Source organism: Balaenoptera ricei, chromosome 2 (assembly GCF_028023285.1).
Source record: "Balaenoptera ricei isolate mBalRic1 chromosome 2, mBalRic1.hap2, whole genome shotgun sequence".
NCBI classification, from domain to species: domain Eukaryota; kingdom Metazoa; phylum Chordata; class Mammalia; order Artiodactyla; family Balaenopteridae; genus Balaenoptera; species Balaenoptera ricei.
Window position 1 is genome coordinate 17196626 of NC_082640.1, and position 21411 is coordinate 17218036.

General features: G+C 41.7%; 1 protein-coding gene across 6 annotated transcripts in view; it reads right to left on the bottom strand.

Annotated features, from left to right (window-relative positions):
* Positions 1-21411, bottom strand: part of NRP1 (neuropilin 1) — a 137746-nt gene that overhangs the window by 52170 nt on the left and 64165 nt on the right. For all 6 annotated transcript variants that reach the window (XM_059911479.1, XM_059911495.1, XM_059911504.1 and 3 more), the window contains 2 exons: positions 17363-17518; positions 15406-15572 (listed from right to left, as the gene is read on the bottom strand). In XM_059911479.1, coding sequence (XP_059767462.1) covers positions 15406-15572; positions 17363-17518 — 323 coding nt within the window. The remainder of the gene's footprint in view (positions 1-15405; positions 15573-17362; positions 17519-21411) is intronic.

Below are 21411 nucleotides of genomic sequence, written 5' to 3' on the forward strand. Positions count from 1 at the left end.
CATTAATTGTTTATTGTAATACTCATGAAAACTAGGGAAGCATTCTCCCAGTTAGAAGGCTTAACGGGTAGGAATTGCTTGGGGTCGGTATGCACGAGCAGGTCAAGTGGAATGGATCCAGTTGACCGCATTGATCAACATCCTGTGAGATCAAGCAGACTGTGTGAACGGATCTCTGCTTCTGATGTCTGTCTCTGCTAAAACAAAGGGGGCGCAGTAATGGAAGAATGACTAAAGGGTGGTCTGCATGACAACCATTTTAAAACGTAATAGAAGAATTTAAGACCTCCGCACATAATTTCAGTAGGACTGTATTATGCAGATAAAGCATTTATTATTCTTGCTTTTATGATTAAAAACATTTCGGGCAAACTATAAACCGATGCGTGGAGCCAGGGTGCATGCCCACACGGATGTGTCTTAAAGCCCAATAATGGCGCTTCACGCATTGTAGACGCTTAAACTGAAAGTGTGAAATTAAAGTAAACCAAAGGACGCCAAGGGTCCAGATAAAACCATTTAGTCCATTAAATTCAATAGATATATATGGTATGCCAGGGTCGGGAAGGAAGTAGGCCTATGCAGAAAAAAATGATAATACAAGACTGAAAATAAGAAGTGCCACCATGCCCACAGATGAGGCATTGTGAGGTTCAGAAGACGATTACGTGTACAAGGGGAAAGTTCAGGTCAAGAGGTCATTTGAATCATTCAAACTGGACCTCATAGGATAGGATAAGATTTTGGCTGTGGAAGGGGTCAGGGTTGATGAGTTAAAGGCAGAAGGAACAGGAAAAGAAATCCCAGCCAATTTCCTGCATTTCAAAATATCTGATATGATGAACATTCTCCTTCTGTCTAGTATCTCTTGGCAAAAGTCCTTTAGAGCAGGGAAAAGCGTCCTCCCCACCCCTAGCCCCCAACACACATCCTCCTTTGCAGAGGCCTTCATGGGGTCCACGGGTCCAGGCCAGGAAGTGCTGGGCTGGTGACAGAGAGACCATGCAATCTTATTTGTAATTAAACTTACAGCTCACGACCATGCACTGCACTGCTGAGCTAATTCTGCTAAAATATGTGATTTCACTGCCTCTGGGAATCCAAGCATTCCTGGGAATAAGACCTAACCCTCAGTCTGCATGAGCCAGATACCTCTCTCCTGAGTCTCATAGCACACTGTCCAGCCCTACCCTCTGTTTATATCTACATTTGAAAGAAAACATCTCAATGAAATGGCATCAAAACTGCGTGTTTTCTTGAAGAGTCCACACTGCTGTAGAAATCACACCGTTTGCTCCTCAAACAATTAAAGAGAGGGCCATGAGTTGAGATCATGAGCTTCCGGTGGTGGGTATTTCCGTGTCTAACATCCCTTGCACTGTGGAGGGAAGCTGGTGGCTGGAGATTCTTCTTTTATCTCACAAGTAAGTGCTAGATACTTGGGTGCAAGAGAAGGAAGGTTACCAGATTCCTGCCCTCTCGTCAGTGAGGGAAAAAGTCGAGTAAACAATAAATCTCACTCAATACAGAGGGAACTGGCTGCATTAAATACCCTCAATGAACTCTAGGACTACAGGGAAAAATATTTGGGTGATGCAGGCAGCACATAGTGGCAAAAAAGCACAGGCCCCAGGAGCACCTCTGTGGCTTTGATATTAAAGAACGACCTGGAATATGTTAAGCAAGTTAATTAGCCATTCCAAGCCGTGGTCTCCTCTTCTCTCCAACACAAATACCAATGCATAGTCCATTTAGTTATTTTTCCTGGTTTTATGAGAGTCATAATGATGCATTGGTACACACATTAACCATAAGAATGTGACCCTAATATTTTTTCCCTTAGTCACTTGGGTAATTGGAGTGTGTGTGTGTGTGTGTGTGTGGTTTTGCCTGTAGTAGCTAGATTGTTGTAACTTGTTTGAAAGAGGGACAGAGCCTTCTTTAACTTTAAATTCACCTAGCCTGACCTGCAGCGTCTCATCCTTAGCAAACACTCAATACACATTTGCCGAGTTTAAATTCAACGCTGTCAGTTCAGCGTTGCTGGCAAGATCTGAAACTCCCTTTTTCCAGATAAAGCCAGCTACCCATCGTTAAGCCAATGTTAGCATTTGAGCAACAAACTTGTACTCTTAATTGAGGAATATGACTATTCTTACCTTGGTGTTTAAACTGCAAATATTAAAACTACTCAAAATTTCCAGTCCTTTGAAAAGTTCACCACTTACAGGGAAGGTCTGCTGGATGATGAGTTTTGTTGGCCAGGTCCATGCCACGTGAAGGATTCTTTTTTATTTATTTCTCAAAAGACCTCTCACTAACTTACGAAGCATCCCTCCTCCCAGAAGTTACCCCAAAGGGCAGCAAGGCTTAAATCATTTTTTCGCCATATCTATCATGCTCTCCAACCTCTTCTCAATCTTTTTGTTTTACGGCCAACTTATTTGGGATCATGACGTCCACAGGATATTTATGGATTGGCTGTACCTGGTATCTTAGACTTTTCTCAGACCACTTCTGTATTTTTTAAAAATTAGCGACATCAATATTTCACTGTCTAACTATAGGTCTCCAAGTTTTCACCTAATTAACATATGATCCTCATACGATGTTGGAATTGTAGCTTTGTGTGGCTGGGAAATGAGTGCAGGTTTCAGGCCTTTTGTGATCTTTGTGTTTGTCTCATGGTCTCTGAGAAGCAGCCCAGTAGAAGAAGCAGTGATACTAATTCTGCATTGAGGCCAGGGAACATAACACCTTTCCAAGGTGCAATAACCTCAGTTATGGACACATACATCATTCCATTTATCAGCAGTTTAAAGAGATTTTTAAACCTGAAAGACCAAGAAAATATTAAACAGGTACAGGTAAGGTCTATTTCTGTTTCAAAAGCTGTTGTTCTATGCTCCCCATAAAGTTTTATTATCTGCAGTATTGGGGAGATTTCTAAATGACTCAAGATCAACGCACATCTGTACTCAGACAGCATCTGTCTATTTCAGCACCAACAAAATGGCTTGTTTATTATTAGTTTTGCAGTAAGTCACGCCTTTAATTTTTCTCCCTCCTTCTAAAAGCTTGGTTTCAAAAACAAACACAAGGATGAGTTTCTGGAAACTAAAGACTTGCAGATGGGGGCAATGGTCTAAATCAGGCTCTTGGCCTATAAACTTTGACAGCATCCTTTTACACTGACTTTCCATGTATTTCTCAGGGATCTACGTGGGCCTCTCAGGTTAATGAGAGTTTCATGTGTTGATGGGGAATCTGGACTTGCAGGTGTCCAAGAAAACCCCTCTACTTGGCGTTAAAAATCCTGCAAAGAGCTGACGGGATTACTGAGATTAAAGTCGGTCACCCGCCAAAAGTTATAACAAACGCTGCCCCGGAGACAAGGGAGAAGACGAAGAACAGGCGGCCTAGGTACAGTTGGTTGTCAGAAATTGTGTGTAAACAGTGGGTCTCTGAAGGGATGCCAGTCATTCCTGAGAACAGATGAGATGAACTTCACAATTTAATATATTTGGTCAACTGCATTTTCCCTGTTTGGAAGCTTACCATTCAGTCAGGAAGTGTATACTGATTTTTTTTTTTGAAGATGACTTATAAAGGAGGTGGAAAAGCCCTTGAAATAATACATTTTCAAAGACTTACCCTCTAAAAGAATCATCTGTAATTACCATTCATAATGGATGTTCTATAGTTTCGGACTGAGCAGAGGCCAGTCCGTGGCAGGAAAAGAGCTGGAAAGTTGGAAACTGCATGGATGGAGGTGGGTAACCAAGGTGAGGAAGGGGAAACATTTTGTGCTCTGAAGACATACTGTTTTGCCATCCAAATGCAGTCAGGGAACAGAACTGCAAATTCTTTTAATGTTCTGAAAGAAAAAATCTGTCTATAGTAATTTCATGCATTTCAGTCCAGGTCACACAATGGGAAAAATGCATCTGCACGTCTAATTTCAAAGCACAAGAGAACAAGCACAGATGTTCCACGAAACATATCATGCTCTTCCTCCCCTATCCCTGCCCGGAGTCCTTAACATAATGGAAGAAGCTGTGATTCGCATTTATCCACCGGAACCATTCTTAACACGTGGACAGACACGTCTATTTCACCACATCCTTGGAGGTGACACAAGGTGAAATGTTTCCTTGGTGAACATGGCCATGCTGTGGTGTGTGTGGTGTTGGGGGTAGCGGGGTGGGCTTCTTGGAAGAAAAAATAGAGCTAAGGCCCGTATTTGGAAATGTGGAAAAAAGCATTTCTTTACGCTACCTTGCAGGTTTCCAGGACAGTAAGAATCCTATCATTTTGTCACTACACTTTAAGATGCAAAGTCAGGCCTGAGAACACATTACTCTGCGTGGTTTTAATAAAGCTACTGGTATATAAGAAGAAATGGAATAAATAAATTTTAAATGGAATTAAAATCTTTTGATAAAAAGATTTTAATTGAGATGAATTTTATATGAGACACATGAATATTCTAAATCTAGACACTTTAAAAAAAGATAGGTAGATAAACAGATGTTCCCATAAACCCTTCTGGAAAACAGCAAAGTTCTTAGACTAAGGGAACTAAATTATTATATTACAGAAGTTGATAAGAGTTCAGTTTCAGCATATTACAGATTGAACCCCAAATTACCTATTCCTGTCTGCTTTTCCTTTTTGTCCTACTCTCCAGAAGAGACAGGAATGTCCAGATGTGATCATGTAAGATGCCTTCTACATTTGTCTTACTAAATGAGATTCTTTTATTTACGAGTGGTTGATTTAGAGGAAATTTGTTAAACGAACAAATGTATTGACTGATTTTTCTTCACATGGTACATGATTGTTAAATGAATGAATTCTTACCATCTTGGTATTAGAGCTTTGTAAATAAAAGTATCCTTACAAACGAATGCAGTATTTGGAAACATAAATTAAAACTACAGAAATAGGATAATATGTGTGCTACAAAATGTTGCTGGTTGACACCAGCAGTGACTAGTCTGGATTTTCAGAATAATGTTTAAAAAACTAGGCCAGGAATATTCTGCAAACTCTGTCTTCATTTTTTAAGACTGGGAACTTAAAAAAAAAAAGTTCTTTTCTCTTTTCCCCATGAACTCTGTGTGCCTCCTGAAATATCAAAAACAATTTGTTCAGTGTTTCATATTTCATTTAATTTGCTAACTTCTTTTATTATCATGAGTATTTCCCACTGGAAATTTTATCTTTAATTTCCGGATCTTCAAACTTAAGGCTCTGTCAAATTTCTTGCACCTGTAGCCATCAGCCTCTGCATCTACCTGGGTCTCGGTCTTTCTCTTCGGAGATGGGGTCTGTCTTTGTCAGCTTTAGCCCTAAGTAAACACATCGAGTCTTAGACACATGCAGATCACCGTGATGACTTTCTTCTTAAGCTGTATCCCTGGTGCTGCATTTTTTCCCTCCACTTTTCTGCATTAGTATGATGGCCTATAACATGCTCCAAATTGCATGTGGTATTTGTCTTCTTAAGGAAAGAAAAAAGACCGAGTATTGGCCAGACATTAAGGTGTGAACAGCCTGGAATTGTGGGTAAGCCTTTGCCTTTCAGATACTTCCGTCAAAGATTAGAGAGACATGAAAGATGAACTGCCCAGACTTCATCTTATCTCCCCTAGTGAGCTGCACTTCCCCCTGAACTAGCACAAAAGAATCAAGCAAAACAGCCCCACTAGTGAGGTTTCTATGTGGAATCCTCAGATAAGCTTCAGGGTGAAGCCAACCTAAACAATTACTTGATCTAAGGAAAGAAAATCTTTTTAATTAAAAAAAATTTTTTTTTTTTGCTATGTGTTGCCTGATATGATTATCAGTACTATTTAAAACGAATTCGAGCTATGCTTCATATATTTATATTTTCTTTTAAGCAAGCCCATGGTACCAGCTGATAGAGTAAATTTATTTTTAATAGAATCACAGAATCTTAAATGCTTGAAAGGATTTCAGAAGCTGTCAGGTCCAATCACCCATCCCCTGAAGAATTCTATCTATTTCTGTCGCAGGCTTGCTAGAAGAATAAAGAAGCTTATTTATTTTTCTGTTAAATCCAGAAAATGTAGTTAGAAGTTTAAAGCACTGGGATTGTAAGAAAAATAAAACTTTGGTAAAATTAAGACTTCATTCTTCTGAAGGAAGGCAATTAAAGGAAGGCCATGAATGTGTTTTTAACCCGTGGAGGCAAAAAGAGCTGAAAAAAAAATGTACAAGTCACTTGTACAAGTTCATATGTGATTATTCTAATTGCACATTAGTCATAACATGTGCAATTAGTCTCAACTGCTTACTCTGTTCGATAGTTGGAAATATAAAAGCGTAATGCATTTTATTACTATTGGGATTTATAGAGCATTTTAAATTTAATCTACTTTCCTCTCTTTATTTGAACGTAGAATTGAATGAAATGTGAAGGCTGGGGGCTTGCAGTGCAGAAAGGAAATACGTATGTGTGTTTGTGTGTGTCTCTGTTTCAGGTCAGCATCCAAAATTGCTATTTTGATGTGGATCAAAATTGCCATTTGGATGTGGAGCTTTCAAATGGTGCATTAAATGAGAAATATATGAGGGCACAGAATACCCATTCGCATCCTGGCTTTGGAATTTCCAGGGTGGGCCTTTTGCACCTTTGGAGAAGTTTGCTGTCGAGGTGCTCGAAAAGTTTCCAACTGTGGGTTCTGCCACTTCTGAAGAAAACACATTGTTTTGCTCTTGGGCTTTCAAATTCTGATATGAAAGTTATCTAAAGCTTAGGAGTTTGTGTGCTACATTACATGCTGCATAAACGTAGCCATCGCTCTTAGACGTGAACATTAACGCGCTCTGTAAAACGTAGTTATTACCGCCAGGGCAGAAATCAACAAACCCCACCAAAGGCATTTCTTAAAACTGCTATCATAAAGTCTGTGCATGTTATGGATTTCATTAACATTTTACTCCCCAAGGATTCCCAATTGTATAATAACAGAAGTTCTTTAAATTTTAAATACCACAGACAGGAACAGCCTTTCACCTAAAACAGATGTGAAACCATCAACCTTGCCTTCCTATTGGTCCACAGATATGAAACTGGATGGTAATTGATGGCTTCTAATGTGTTGTTGTTTAGGTTACAGAATTGGAAACTTAATAGTATGTTTCCCATGAAAAGATAAGTTAATAAAGCAATAGACAGGTTTTCAAACACAGTTCCTTACTCTTGATTACATTTGAAGTTCAAAAAAAAAAAAAAAGAATTGTTTATTTACATACTGCAGAAAAACTAAAACAGGTAAGTCAAGGTCAGGGACACACAACATCCAGTCGTGGAAGGGCTCATTTCAGTCTTATTTTTCCTAAATCTTGTCAGTGATGACTGGTGATTTTATCCTTGTGTTTCCTTTTCTTAATCCCATTCTTATCAGTGCATTTTGAGACCCAATCGTGCAGTACTCTAAAATAACATCTGTATTTATTTAGCTAAAAACAGTCCACTTTTAAAAGCTAAAAATAGTGACGCTTAAGATAAATAAGCAGGCAGGTTTATGATGCTATTTTCCTGCATAAGGTAAACAGATGCATCTGTATTTTTGGAAAACAAAAGAACTACGATTCTGTTCAAATATCTACAATAAGCGGTTGAAAAGTGACAAAAACCAGCCAAGCAACCAGCTACTTTTTCTTTCAAAATTCTGATCAGTCTGATTATTTTAAAAATGACTTGATTAGGATTTTGCGCATCTTCTATACCAGTGGTTTACAACTGGGGATGATTTTGCCCCCAAACAGGACATTTGGCAACTCCTGGAGACGTTGTTTTTGGTTGTCATGATTGAGGGTGTGTGTGTGTGTGTGTGTGTGTGTGTGTGTGTATGTATGTTACTGGCTTCTAGTAGCTGGAGGTCAAGAATGCTGCTAAACATCCTACAACACACAAGACAGCCCCACAACAAAGAATTATCCAATCTAAAATGTCAGGAGTGTCCAGACGCAGAACCCCTGCTCCAGACAAAGTCCAATCTTTTGTTTAAATTAAAGCTTCTGCAGTGACTGTTCAATTTACTAGACATCATTTACCAATCAGCAGCTAAGCAGGATATACTGGGATTTAAACGTGCCTGCTTGGTCTTCAGACACAATCTTCAGAGAGGATCCAAACTCATGTCCTCACACTGTTACAACTGAGTGGAAGCAAAGAAGTGGTGGCCAGGATACTGAGATTCCAGCCCAGGTCTGTCAGTAACTTGCCCTGTGGTCTTGCAAATAACTTAATCCCTCTGAACACATGAACAGTAAGGAATTTAGACAAAAGGATGTTTGTACCTATGTTTAATCTTACTCTTAAAGTCAAGACATTCTGGAAAGAAATATAAAAACCTCTCCTCTAGAATTTAACTATGAATGTTGGTTCCAAATAGACACTGCCATAAAACAATAAGAAACCAAAACAGCAAGCAAAAAGAAATGTTCATGCTCTACAAACTAACTTATTTTAAGTGTAATTCTACCCAAACAGTTGTCGTTCTTTCAACACTCTCTTCCCAGTGATGCTTCATCATAAAAATCAAAGAGGCTTCTTTAAATGTCATACATTTTCTTTAAAGTGTGTTGACATGAAATACTAACTAGTAAAATCCTTAGACTGATTTTTAAAATTGAATTAAGTGGTCAACTTGACCAAAATGGTTAAAATCATCTTGCTATGTTCTATCTGACAAAACAACAGCTAAAAATGTCTAAATAATTATGTCACATGTGCATTCTGTTTCCCCCAATCATATCTTCCTTCAAAAACAACAAAAAGCTCTGAATTTCATCTGTCCCTATAAACACATATTTCCTTCAAATGACTTCCTATAATGTGAAACACCAAGGTACCAGAGAAAGAATTAGGAAAAGTTCCTCAGGAGACAGTAACTTTTGGAATATGGGCTTCCTGGGTGGAAACCTAGTTAGAGATAACAGGCCTGTGATACATGAAGGGTCAGAGGTAAAGCATTTATTTTGTGCATGAAGTATAAGTCAATGCAGAACTAGGGTAAGATAACCAAAGTCTCACCTGGGCTACTTTTTTAAAAAGCAAATTGTCAGGACTTCCCTGGTGGCGCAGTGGTTGGGAATCTGCCTGCCATTGCAGGGGACACGGGTTCGAGCCCTGGTCCAGGAAGATCCCACATGTCACGGAGCAACTAAGCCCCTATGCCACAACTACTGAGCCTGCGCTCTAGAGCCCGTGTGCCACAACTACTGAGCCCGTGTGCCACAACTACTGAAGCCGGCGCACCTAAAGCCCGTGCTCCACAACAAGAGAAGCCACTGCAATGAGAAGCCCGCGCACCGCAATGAAGAGTAGCCCCCACTCGCCGCAACTAGAGAAAGCCCGCGTGCAGCAACGAAGACCCAACGCAGCCAAAAATAAATAAATAATAAAATTTAAAAAAAAAGCAAATTGTCTCCCTTCCAGATCAATGTTTCAGCTAAAATAGCAAGTTAATATTAATTGCAAAACATACACAGAGCACACCTGGGGAATAAACATTCAGTTGAACAGCTATATTTTCTCTAAATTTGCCAACATTATATTTTACATGCATCGTTCCACATTTGGGTAACCCAGTGAGCTATTTTCGTCAGTTCTCTAGTCACACATTTATAAAGCATTTTATTGCAATTTCAGCAATTTACTAATGATCTGAATGAGAAAATGCCCCCCGATCCTCGAAGTGTCTGGTCTGTAAGCACAGAGTGTTTACAGTCAGGATAACTTGCCTCCATGCATGTTCTGGATTAGTTCAATTCAGCAGATAGAACCGATTTTGAACACAGATTATAAACCTACTAGAAACTAGCAACTGTATGAAAAATCACAAACTATTTCATAGGAGATCCCTGTTCCACACTCAACACGTTCACAGAAGAGAATGAAAGATGTGTCCAAGAGAGCTGAGAAGAAAATGAAATATGAAATTTGTGAAAATAAATGACATTTAAGAGTTTTAAGATAAATTACTTCAGCTGCTACATTCAATTTGGGGAAACCCTCACTTTGAAGAAAAAAAGAAGGGTTTCAGATAACAAATTCTTCTAATCGAGTAAGAAACACTCACTTCTCCCACCTAAAATGCGATAAAAATGTGTAACAATACCGTGTGTCAGAGGGAACATTTCCAAGAATTCATGAGTTATTTCATCCCATTTGGCACGCAAAGGATGTCCAGCTAGCCCCTTCTTAGCTCTTGAAATCAGGTCCATGCCTTTACATGATCTTTTGTCTCCATTCTCAGCAAGCTGCAAGTGAGATTCGGAGGTTGCTGGTAGCAACAACTCACACCCTGGGTGGATGTGGAGGCACCTGTGGGTAGTAAACCTTGAAGGGCCCCCTGGACTACAGCAAAGACCTTGGGGCTGGGGGCTGGGAACCTGGCGAAAGGAAGGACAGTTTCCTCTGTGACTCATGAGGTCTTAAGACCTCACCAGGATTTTCACTTTGCCCAGTTTAGCTGGCGTGAGAGTATCTGCACGGCTTACTGCATTTGACAGAGCAGGAGGTGAAAAACTCACAATTCCAACGGCCAAAGAGCTCTGCAAAGGCCAGCTGCACCAGGGCCTGGTTCAGATCTGACCCTGAGCTGTGACTCGCCTCCCGCCCTCCGGCTCTCCCAGTGCCCAGTGACTCAGGTCCCAAGTCTGAGGAAAGAAGTCCTCTTTGGCCCTGTGAGGCTGACTGTCCCCACAAGTTGCAGCTTTTCCCCAAATCAGGACTTGATGAACTATTTAACCTCTCTGGGCTTCAGCCTTCTCATAGGAAGATGCAGATAAAGAACCTCTGGTCCACTTAACTTACACTCTAAGACTAAAGTGGCATGCGTATGAAAAGGGGCTTTTATAAAGGGAAAATGCTATAGAAACACAAGGTTTTGTTGTTAGAACATGTCTTAAAATGAATTTTAAAATCCTTAAAGCAACCCAGGGCCGCTTGGATTTGAACAGTTTGAATGAGGGCACCTACTTTCTTCGACCCTGCAGCTGTGGCTGTGAGTAAGTGAACCCTGAGAGAGAGAGAAAGTGTGTGTGTGTGTGTGTGTGTGTGTGTGTGTGCGTGTTTTGACTCAGTTCAGCCCAACTCCTTACACCAAGGCCTTTGGTTACTGGTGTCTGCTTTCAAAGTTCCTTCAGTTAGGAAATGTGGAATATTATCAAAGGGAAATGCATGTAAAGCAAAAGGAAAACACTGAAACAAGCCTAGGCAGAAGGTTAGCATGAGCTCCTCTCTTCTGGAACTTTCCTTCTCCTCATCCCTCAGAATGAACATTTCTACCAGAAAATGCAGTGAACAGAGAAGGGGCTTGCTGATGTATTCTTACAGCTACAGAGGGTCTTCTTGGAGATTACTCTCTTCTGTGGGATTAATCCATCACAGGGCTGATGGACCAAACCAAACAGGATGTGGTTTAGAAGCCAACTGCTTCCTGCTCCTCTGGAATAAGAGAAGGCATGAATAATCTAGCACCAATCTTTAATTTTTCCCACAAAAGACAATGCTACCAAATTTGGAGATGAGCAGAGTTTCAGCCTGAGTTGGTTTGTCAAGTAATTCTGTTTCTAAAGTCACTGGAGGGTGTAGTAATCGATTAGTCCCTAGTGCCATTTTTATTTCTTTGGATCAACCAAGTTCATATCCTATCCAGGCATTATGTCTCTTGACTTTTTTTTTTCTCTTGTCTCCTGGCATTTTAATCAGGGCAAAGTCACAGTTGTTTTGAGGAAAGCACTCCCAAGAGCTTTAATTAAAGCTAGAAGGATAAATCTGTTTATAGTGCAGTGAACACCATCATTAATAAAACATTGAAATAATTAACGAATTAAATTCTGCTTTGTGTGTGAATGACTACACCAGGATTTAGGAGAACATGTTTTCTCATCAGACACATTCTACACCCTTAGTTTGCAGATCTGAAAAGAAAAATCCGAGCCTGCTTTTTTCTGAGATCCACAGTCTCGTAGACTGCCAGAGCTTGAATGGAGAAGGCTACGTTACCTTTATTTTATAGGAAAAGAAATTCAGTGTCAATGAGGTTAATGGCTTGGGCTCCAATAATGTGCTTGAAAATTAAGAATTTTTATAGCGCCACCGATACACTGAGTCTTTCCTTAGAATCCTTGATTATTTAACCAGAAACAAAAAGGAGATAAAGATGAAATGAGTAATAAGATCAGCAGTTCTAGGACACGGACCAGAATGGCATACTCTGAAAAATACGGGCAAATCTCACAGGGTGATTAACTCTGCAATTGACAAGTAGGAGGTTTTCGCTTCTCAGGATATGAAGTGGCCTTTGGAGCAGGATGTGACCACGTGGAAATGTCCAAGCCGGGACTTCCCTTCATGCTCCTCCTCACTAAAGGGCTTCTTGCCCTGGTTCTTAAGCTTTTTGCCAGACAACAGATCCCACAGGAAGCACCAAGGAGGACATCCACACCGGCGGTTAACGATGCATTGTTTTTTTATGTCACTCGGTAATTTCCTAGAGAAAACAATTGAACTAAAGACTGTTCCTGTCTTGAGGGAGAGTCCGTTTCCAGGGCTGCCTTATTAATTTAACACATGCAAGTGTTTGTCCTTGTTGCTACAGCACCATGTTTTGTGGGATATATTTCGTGCAAAATGTGACAAAGCCGAAAAAGAAAACAAATGCCATCCTCATTCTGATGTGCATACAAATAGGACTGTCAAGTACAAATGGTCCTGTGATGGGAGGTATGTACCTCCTGCCCTCAGCCTCCCTTATACTGTGCTGGTGGGTTAATTTATAAAACATCTATCCAATGAAAACAAGCCCGCCCCTTCCAAGGAGTTTCAGAAAAGCTGGAAACACATGAAATTATTCGTAATTAGGTGATGGGTGGATGTTAGGACCTCCCACCAAGTACACAGACACAACTAGCGTGGAAATGAGCCCGCTGAGCTCCCGCAGAAGAAAAAGATCATTTTCCCTCAAGGTGAACTGACGCTGAGCTCCTCTGACGTTCACCTCCCGGAGGGGCTGAGGAGCCAGGGCTCCCCATTCTTGGTTTAGAATCGGGAAGCCCCCGCTCATCCTGGTGTGAGGCTTCTCAGCACGAGGAAAAGTATAAAGGGTTGGGGACGGATGCTTCACAAGATACACCTGAATATATAGGAATTAGTGATAAAGATAAAGCACATGGAAGAGTAAAGAAGCAGGTGTTGGGAGTCCAGCAGACCTTGCTTCCAAGCCCGTGACCTTGGGCATTTACTCATCTCTCCGAACCTCAGGGTCCTCATTTTAAAAATAAGGATAAGTGAACCTCTGTCACAGGACCGCTCTGAGGACTGAATAAACATGAGGCAAGCACTCAGCAGAAGTTGGGGCACATAGGAAATACTCGATACATGGCGACTATCCCATGAATGGCACACGTGTCATTCGTGCTGTCACCAAATATATCTAGCTGTCCTCCCTCCAGCACGTGTGGAATTGCTGCCCCTTGGAAGTTAAGCGTGGCCGGCCGTGGGATGTGCTTTGGCAATGAACTTCGTGTCGTGCTCCTCAACGGAGCCTCATGAGTCAGCGTGCTTGGCCACACTCCCTTCCTCCCTCTGCCTTGGTGACAGGTTTCGGATGACGGCCGCTCCCTCCAACTAGGTCCTGGTGTGAGAAGATGTGGGGCAGACCCCCTGCCAGCCAGAGATGGGGGTGGCATGAGCAAAAAGGAAACCTTCTTGTCTGGGGGGTTTGGGTTACTTAGCTTATCCCGACCATACTTTGATAGAAAGAGTTGGACCATTTGAGATTTTTCTTCTGGGGTCACCTCAAATGGTGCCCAACTCCTGAGAGCGATGTAAACCCTGTCCCAGTGACAATTGCTTTGTGAGAGCCCATTCTGTCTCCACGCATCTACTGACACAGAATTCCTTGCCCAGAAGAATTGCTACCGTTGCATTTTCAGAACTCTTGCAAGACTGACATCCCTAAATTATTGAGTGTTCTCCACCCTGCCGAGAATACAACTACATTACCATGCAAACATGCTTAGCACTGCAAAACGTAAGCGTCTCTCCAGAGGCACGTCTGTCAATCACACGGAACTGCTGGTTGGTGTGGGGATGTGGAAACACAAGTCTCTAAGAGCTATTCTGACGTAGGCAAGTTCATTTCATTTCTGACTTAATCTAGAGCTGGATTCAGCAATCCCACCCAAGGTAAAAGCCTCTTCTTTTCTCACCCTCTACACACTTCTCAGTGTTATCATTTCGAGGTTAGTGTGAGTTCAGCCTTCTGAAATAGGCCATTTCACTTTAAGTGTATGTTAAACTAATATTGACCTTTCCAAAGTAAAACAAAATCTGGTATTTGTGCTCAACAGACTGAAACAGCCATAGATGTAGAAAGTAGGGGATTAATCATCCTGGTATACTTTCTTGCTTAGAAACTCTCCCTGGGAATTAGTCATTTTTATATATCTCGCAATTAGTGCAGGACAGGCTCTGCCTACTCTCTTGAAAAGGAAATCTGGATCCTTCAGCAAATAACATTGGATAATTTGCCCACTGTTTAACCCACACAGCCAGATATGATGTTTCATTTGACAGTGGGTGAAAAAGTCAAGAACATGAACATCAGGCCTTGGGTGGGAGTATCCAGACATCAAGGCTGGGCAAGTTTAGGCTTTGGGAGTGGTGCCAGGGACAAGCTGGAGATGAGTCCGGGTGGAGGTGCAGAGGAGGGGAGCCTGTGGGGAGTGGAAGGGTGAAGGCAGGGAGGGGAATATTAGAGCAAGGTGGGGAAAGCAGAACCAACATCACTATTAAGGACAGAGACGTGTACATTTCATACGTCTGTGCCTGTATGTAATCCACAGAGACCAATGCCTTCAGCTAAACCACTTCTTGGGCACGTGCTGCTTGGACCAGTGTGGGAAAGTAAACCTCAACCCCGTTCTGTTCTTCTCCTACCCTGAGCAAACAAACAAACAAAACACCTTACAAAACAATGACTTCAGGCACACCTCCAAGTACAGGTAATATATTTCATTAAGGAAATAAAAATCTGTTGAAGTAGGAAGCACATCCATAGAAAATGTATGGCTGCTGTGGAAAAAAAACCTCAGATCTTTTAGTTGGTACCCAAGTGAGACACCTGTGCTCAGATTCTGTAAGAGTCATATGTAAGTATCTGAGAAGATAAGGGGTTTTCAGGGATGTCATCTGGGCCTGCTCTTCTCTGATCCTGTGAATCTGCAAAGTGATTACACTCGGCGGTGGTCCCTGTCCTTCTCATTGGAAGGCATTAGTCACGGCGTTGCTTTTTTTCAACAACCGTTTTAGATGACCCACATCTTCCACCCTGAGTGTGCCAAGTATAAGTCACGTACCTGGATCCACTCTTTGTAGGAATCCTCTCCAGGGGTCCACCCATTCTCAGGATAGTGGAGGCGGGAGCGTTCGGCAGACCAGTTGGTGCTGTACTGGGAAGAAGCTGTGATCTGGTCAGAGTGAATCTCTCCGGATTCCATGCCCAGAGCTTCCATACACTTGAAGTCTGGAGGGGAAAAAAAAAATGGCCCTAAGTCATCAAAACGAAGGGGACCTAGGATGCATATTTCCTTTTTTGATCTGGAAAACTAAAACGGTCTTTTCGATGTTCACACAGTCTTACAAAAGATGACAACGAGGGACTTATTGGATTGTAGCACCGATCCGTGCATTTTCATGGCAAGAATTCTGAAAAGCAAGGCTATGAAGATCTCACAGTTGATTATTTTTCCAACAGGGCCTAGGTGGATATAAATACTATAAATACTATTAGAAAGTTTTTAGGAAATGATGGAAATTCGGATTTATTTTCAAAGTTGAATGTATGCGGATATGTCATATGCATACACATCAAGAGTTACATTTAAATAAAATTTTACTATTTCCTCTAAGATCTAATAAAAGTGAAAAAGACTCTGTCCATTTATAGCCCATATTTGGTAGGCTAAGTAGACTTTAACTCTCCATCTTTCAGAGTCCTTGCAGTTGGCACCCAGGCCTCCCCTTTGTTATGCCCCTGCCCTGGACTGGCCATGGTTATTAACACCATCGGTTTATTTTATTAAAACACAACAGTATCCATCAGGGTAAAGTGCAGTATCATAGGGTCCCAAAGAGCACCACAGTTTTACAGCAGAAATAGTAATATTCACAACAATGACCATGAATCATGAAAACATGGATTCCATTAGGCCTCATATACTCAGCAAACAATGAAGTATGAACTATGATACTGGGAAGTGAATAATCAATTTTAGGAAAATGTAAAGTACCAAAGTGCAAAAAAAACTTTAGTGATTAAAAAGAAGATTCTCAACCATCCAGAAAAACATCAACTAACCAAATTTCCACATTTTCTGAATTTTCTATCATAATTAATAAGGTTTTATGGCATAAAAGGTTTTCTTTCACTGGTTTTCTACTTTTAAGCTTAGGTTTGTTATTTGGAATATAAAATGGCACAAAAATACATGAGTGGATTAACCAAATAAATTAAGTAAAAATAAGATTTTGAAGTTTAATCGGCCTTTTTGTTTTCCAGTAAGATCTGGGAGAAAAGATACAAGCATATCTGTAGAACAGGTCTCCTAACTCCCCTGCCTTTTCCCTGTGCTACGTTACAACCTGGCAGCTAAAACTGATGAAACACAAATTATTCATTGTTTTTTCAGGTTTTTTTCCCTCGGGCTCTTAAAAGAGCTGGAGACCACATCAACTTAGTCGTGTATTTTAAGAAGATACAAAAAACATATTACTTGTTTTTCTTTTATGGAAAGTTACAGCAGAAGTTAAAAGATGCTTCTTTTACACGAATATCCACTTTCATTCACGTAAGAAAAACAAAAACAGCTTCCAGCAGGGTCTCCCCAAATCAAACCACCACACACCATCCATCCTACCTGCCTGCCTGTCGATGAACTCCGCTGATGCTGATTTGTTCTTCTCATCCAGGATAGATGCCTGTCCTTTCCTGGCTCTCAGCCCAATACACACTGGAGGGTACCAGGTAGGTGGTCTGGCCATATTTCATTGTTTCAAGGCACAGTTTTGCCGTTTCCCACTTTTTCTCCCATAATTTCAGAGGCTTACATGCCGCCTGCTCACACATAGTTTTAAGAAAGCACCCCAAAGAGTTCTTCCTATTGATATTCATATAAACCATTTAAAAGAGAAAAAGAAACACTTGGCACTCCAACTCACAAAACACATCTGTTGTGTTCACAGGGCCGCAGGTGTGTGAGGAGGAATAACAGTGACTATTTACCGCAGGGCTTTGCAAGAGGCATAAATACTGACCTTCTGAAACGCTGCTTTGCAAGACACTATAGTTTGCCGAGAAGCCTTCTTTGGCTATGGCGCTGTCCGTGTAGAAAACCATGGACAGAATGCCGGATGAGGAGCGGATTCGACCTGGTGTTTTCTGCCCACAGTAACGCCCAATGTGGGGACCAACTGCAGAGGGAGAAATGCAGAGATCGTGAAAATACCTTTCCTTCTGCAGCAGATGCCAGCAGAACCATTTGTGAACATGGGTCCCAGTGGAACCCGGAAGTGTTTTCTTACCCCAAGCAAGTCTTCACTAGCTAATTGTTTTGCAGTGAACATATTGGATCGGGTTTGCAGAGGGGATTTTCAAGTGTGCTCTGAAGGGCAATAACAGGCATAACCACATTCCCCAGTGAGCAGGACTGTTTTCAGGAACAAAATCGAAATGCTTGCTTCGATTGCAAAGGAGATTTGGGCTGTCAAGTGCACCCTGGCATTCATCTCCAGGACCGCACGGTGCACACGGTCCAGCGCCCAGGAACTCTAACCAGCTTGTGATCACCCACGGGGGGCTCTTGGAGTCACCTGTCCTCAATGCCCCTGCCCTAGGAGGGGATCCTGGGGAATGTTCTGGAAACCAGTCCTGGCACCAGAGCAGTACCAAGGTCTGACCCAGCCCTGGGTGACCCCCACTCCCTTCCTCTTTCCATCTTTCAGTCCTGGAGCCTCCTTATGATGAACATCACAGATTTAGACAAAGGACAGTAGATTATGTCCTAATCAGGGCTGTATCTGAAGACTAATTCATAATTGTAACAACTAAAAAATTTAGAAATTATAGATACCAATAATTTACACATAATAGCAAATTGTAATCAAAACAAAAGAAAATGTGTCTTTCTGACTTTTGTCTCAGTTTTTTATCTCCCAAACCTCAGAGAGGTGACTGCATTGCCCTTGTGTCCAGTGACGAAGAGATGACTCAAAGCAGCCATTTGACTGCACGCCAGGAAACAGGTAGTAAGTAACTGAGGCAGAAAAAGATTGGGGGCACTGACTGATTGGCAATCAAGTTGTTATTTGGCTTATACTGGCCATCCCTTTGTTGAAGTGCTTTTAGACCAACCGTGGCAATTAGCAACTGTAAGTTGCCTTATAGACAGTGTGGAAGCCCCCTGGGCTTGGAAAATCTTTCCATTTCCCTGTCCAGATCAGCAGCAAGACAAAAAAAACAACAAAAAAAACCCTTTTCTCTAGATTTTTTTTTATTACACATATGGTAAAAACATACCAGATGGTTTGGGCTTTGAAGGACAATCTGGTGTGGACCATTTTCCCCTCCAAGAAATCCGTGGTTCTGTGCATTTCAACTAAGAGTTATTGCTTTGTTCAAGGAGGCACAGTAGGTGGACCTTTCTCTGGAAGGATGGGCCTTCGGCAGGGAGGTGGGGTTCCCAGGCCGGTGTGTGCCGCTTGGATGCAGAAGGCGGCTGGTGAGAGCTGGGTGTAGCTTCACGTGTGATCGAGAAAGTGAACCCCACGCGAACTGGCCTCCCTGGAGCCCCACATGCTAGCTGAGTTCCTGGCAGGTGGCTATCTGAGAGCCCTGCTTTTTAGAGTGCTTGGATCCTGGGCTAACAGGTTTTCAGTTCTTGGCCAACCCTCTTTAAAAAATAAAAGGAAAGAAAAGAAAGAAACTAAGCTAAAGTGGTTTACTATCTGAGTTAGCGCAAAATGATAAGTTTGAATAGCTGGTAACTTCTCCATCGCTCAAAGTAATGGATGTGACCGATTTCCTGCTCTACTGTCACCCCTCACTCTCTAGCAACCAAATGTTTGTGTGTGTCAACTGCTTTATTATGAAGAGCACAAGGGGTCTGCCCATTTAGAGGACGGGTACAGACAATCCATAGGGCACCACGTGGTCGTGGACAGCGGTTCTGCAGAATGAGGGGAAAGGTCATGATATCAGGTTTCCCAGTTGGCAGAAGACAGCATCTCAGATGAAACTCTCAAGGCTTTTTGTTTCTCTCTGGCTTTAATCCTGGCCTCAGATTCTCCCACAACAAGTACTAGCTCTTCGCCAAGTTTTCTTCATTCTGAATGTGGCCCTATCACCAATTCAACACTTTCCCCTTCCCCTAAGAGCGCAAAGTTGCCAGCAACATATGCATGAAAATATCTTGCTGGAGTCATAAACTCAGGTCTCTCCTTTCCTCAAAAAGAATCCCATTTCTGGTCTGTAATCTTAATGGGAGGCTTAGAGTCTATTCATCCTCCCTCAGTCTTTTCCCTCATTTAAATTCCATTATTGTGGTTTCATAACTTTCTTTTTCTTGAGTTTGTGGGCAAACTTTTACAGCCTTACTCCTGGGGGTCTTTCTCAGATCGCCACAGCCACTGACCTTACCAAGAATACAAGCACACAAGGAAAGCTGCAGTCACGCCCTCACCACCCGGAGCTCCGGCTGCCTCCCCTCACCGCCCCTCTGCTGTCACCCAGTTCCTCTGGGGAGGGCGGGAGGTGGAGTCTCTTTGAAAGAGCAAACAGAAGAGAACTTGTCTAGTGCAGACTCATAATTCAGAGAGTCTCCATGACTCACTGGTTTATAATGTTGAAGACATGCCGGGTAAATCTGCCTTCTGTCCTTTTGAATATTGCCCCGGGACAGCATGCGGCATGCAAGTCTCTTTAGGAGTCCTCAAGATAGAAGAGTGAAAGGCTTTTCGACTATAATACAAAGAAGTATTGAATTTTCCTGAACAACAGCGAGACCTTAGCCTAGCAAGCTAATGCAATATTGATCTGAGCCAGAGCGGCTGCAAGACCCTCATCTGTCTTGTGTATGCGCTCATTTGTGGATTTACATGACCACAGCTCTTGGGTTCCCTACTTCCGGTTATTGTGGAGCCAAAGGCCTAGGAGATGAATTCAAACTGTCACAAAAACAGAAGTATAATTCAAAAATAGAATGACTGGAGAATTTAAGCAACAGGTACTAAGCTCTCTCTTGGGGGAGAGCAGGCCTGTGATGATCATAGCTTCTCAGGTGTGAAGGCAGCACAGGATTTGTGCTGTTTGAAAGATACACCTGCAACAGGAAATGGCAAAACCCCATTCTTTGTATTTTCCCACTAATTCCTCCATTAATTATAACCCTACCTCAGAATCAGGCAATTTGGCTTTCTGCCACCTTTTTATGAGAAAAAAAGGCAACAATCTACTATAAGGAGGTACTTTTAAAATGAGGTATTTTGAATAAATAAACAAGAAAGGGGATCATTTTGAAAAGGCACAAGATAGGCTACATCTACTTTTCTTAGCATAAACCTTTCGGTGGAGAATATCTGAATTTTGCAACTTTTCCCCAGAGAAAAGAATTTGCAACATTTATGTCATTTGTATTTTGGAAGGTTTCTATCATTGATATTTTATATTTATATCATTGATATTTTATATTTATATTGTAGAAGGTTAATTTTAATATGAAAGTAAATAAAAACCAAACAGAACTCAATCCAGCTTTCATGATGCTTATTCCTAAAATCACTGATAATTTGGGGAGCGTAGGTCACAGCCTCAGTTCCAACTCTTTCCCCAGCCTGGATGGACAGCTGGCTTCACCTGCGCCCAGGTGGTGTGAGCTAGGCATTCACGTTTGGTTCCGTAATTCAGCACAAGCACTTGCAGGCATGCTTAGCTCATGGCTCTCAAACCGTATGTAAACTTCCACCAATGACTCCAGAGCCGCTACTTGGGAATCCATGGAGCTTCAAAGAGAGTGCTAGCTGGAGGAGTGGGGTTTGCCACGTGCACGCCTTGGATCTCAAGTTTTGGAGTAAACTGCTTCTCTTCAAAGTCAATCTGAATCAATGGGTCACTTTCAATTACTCAGTCGTCTAATTCAATGCTTATGATAAAAATACAACATAAAATCACTTGATGGTTACAAGCCTTCAGCACCTTCTGGTTGTTGTTTTTGGAAAGGATATCAAAGACTAAAAGCGATTTTGCTGGCAAGGAACTCTACGTGTTGAACTACATGACAAAAACGTTCCTAGTGCCACTGATAAAAAAC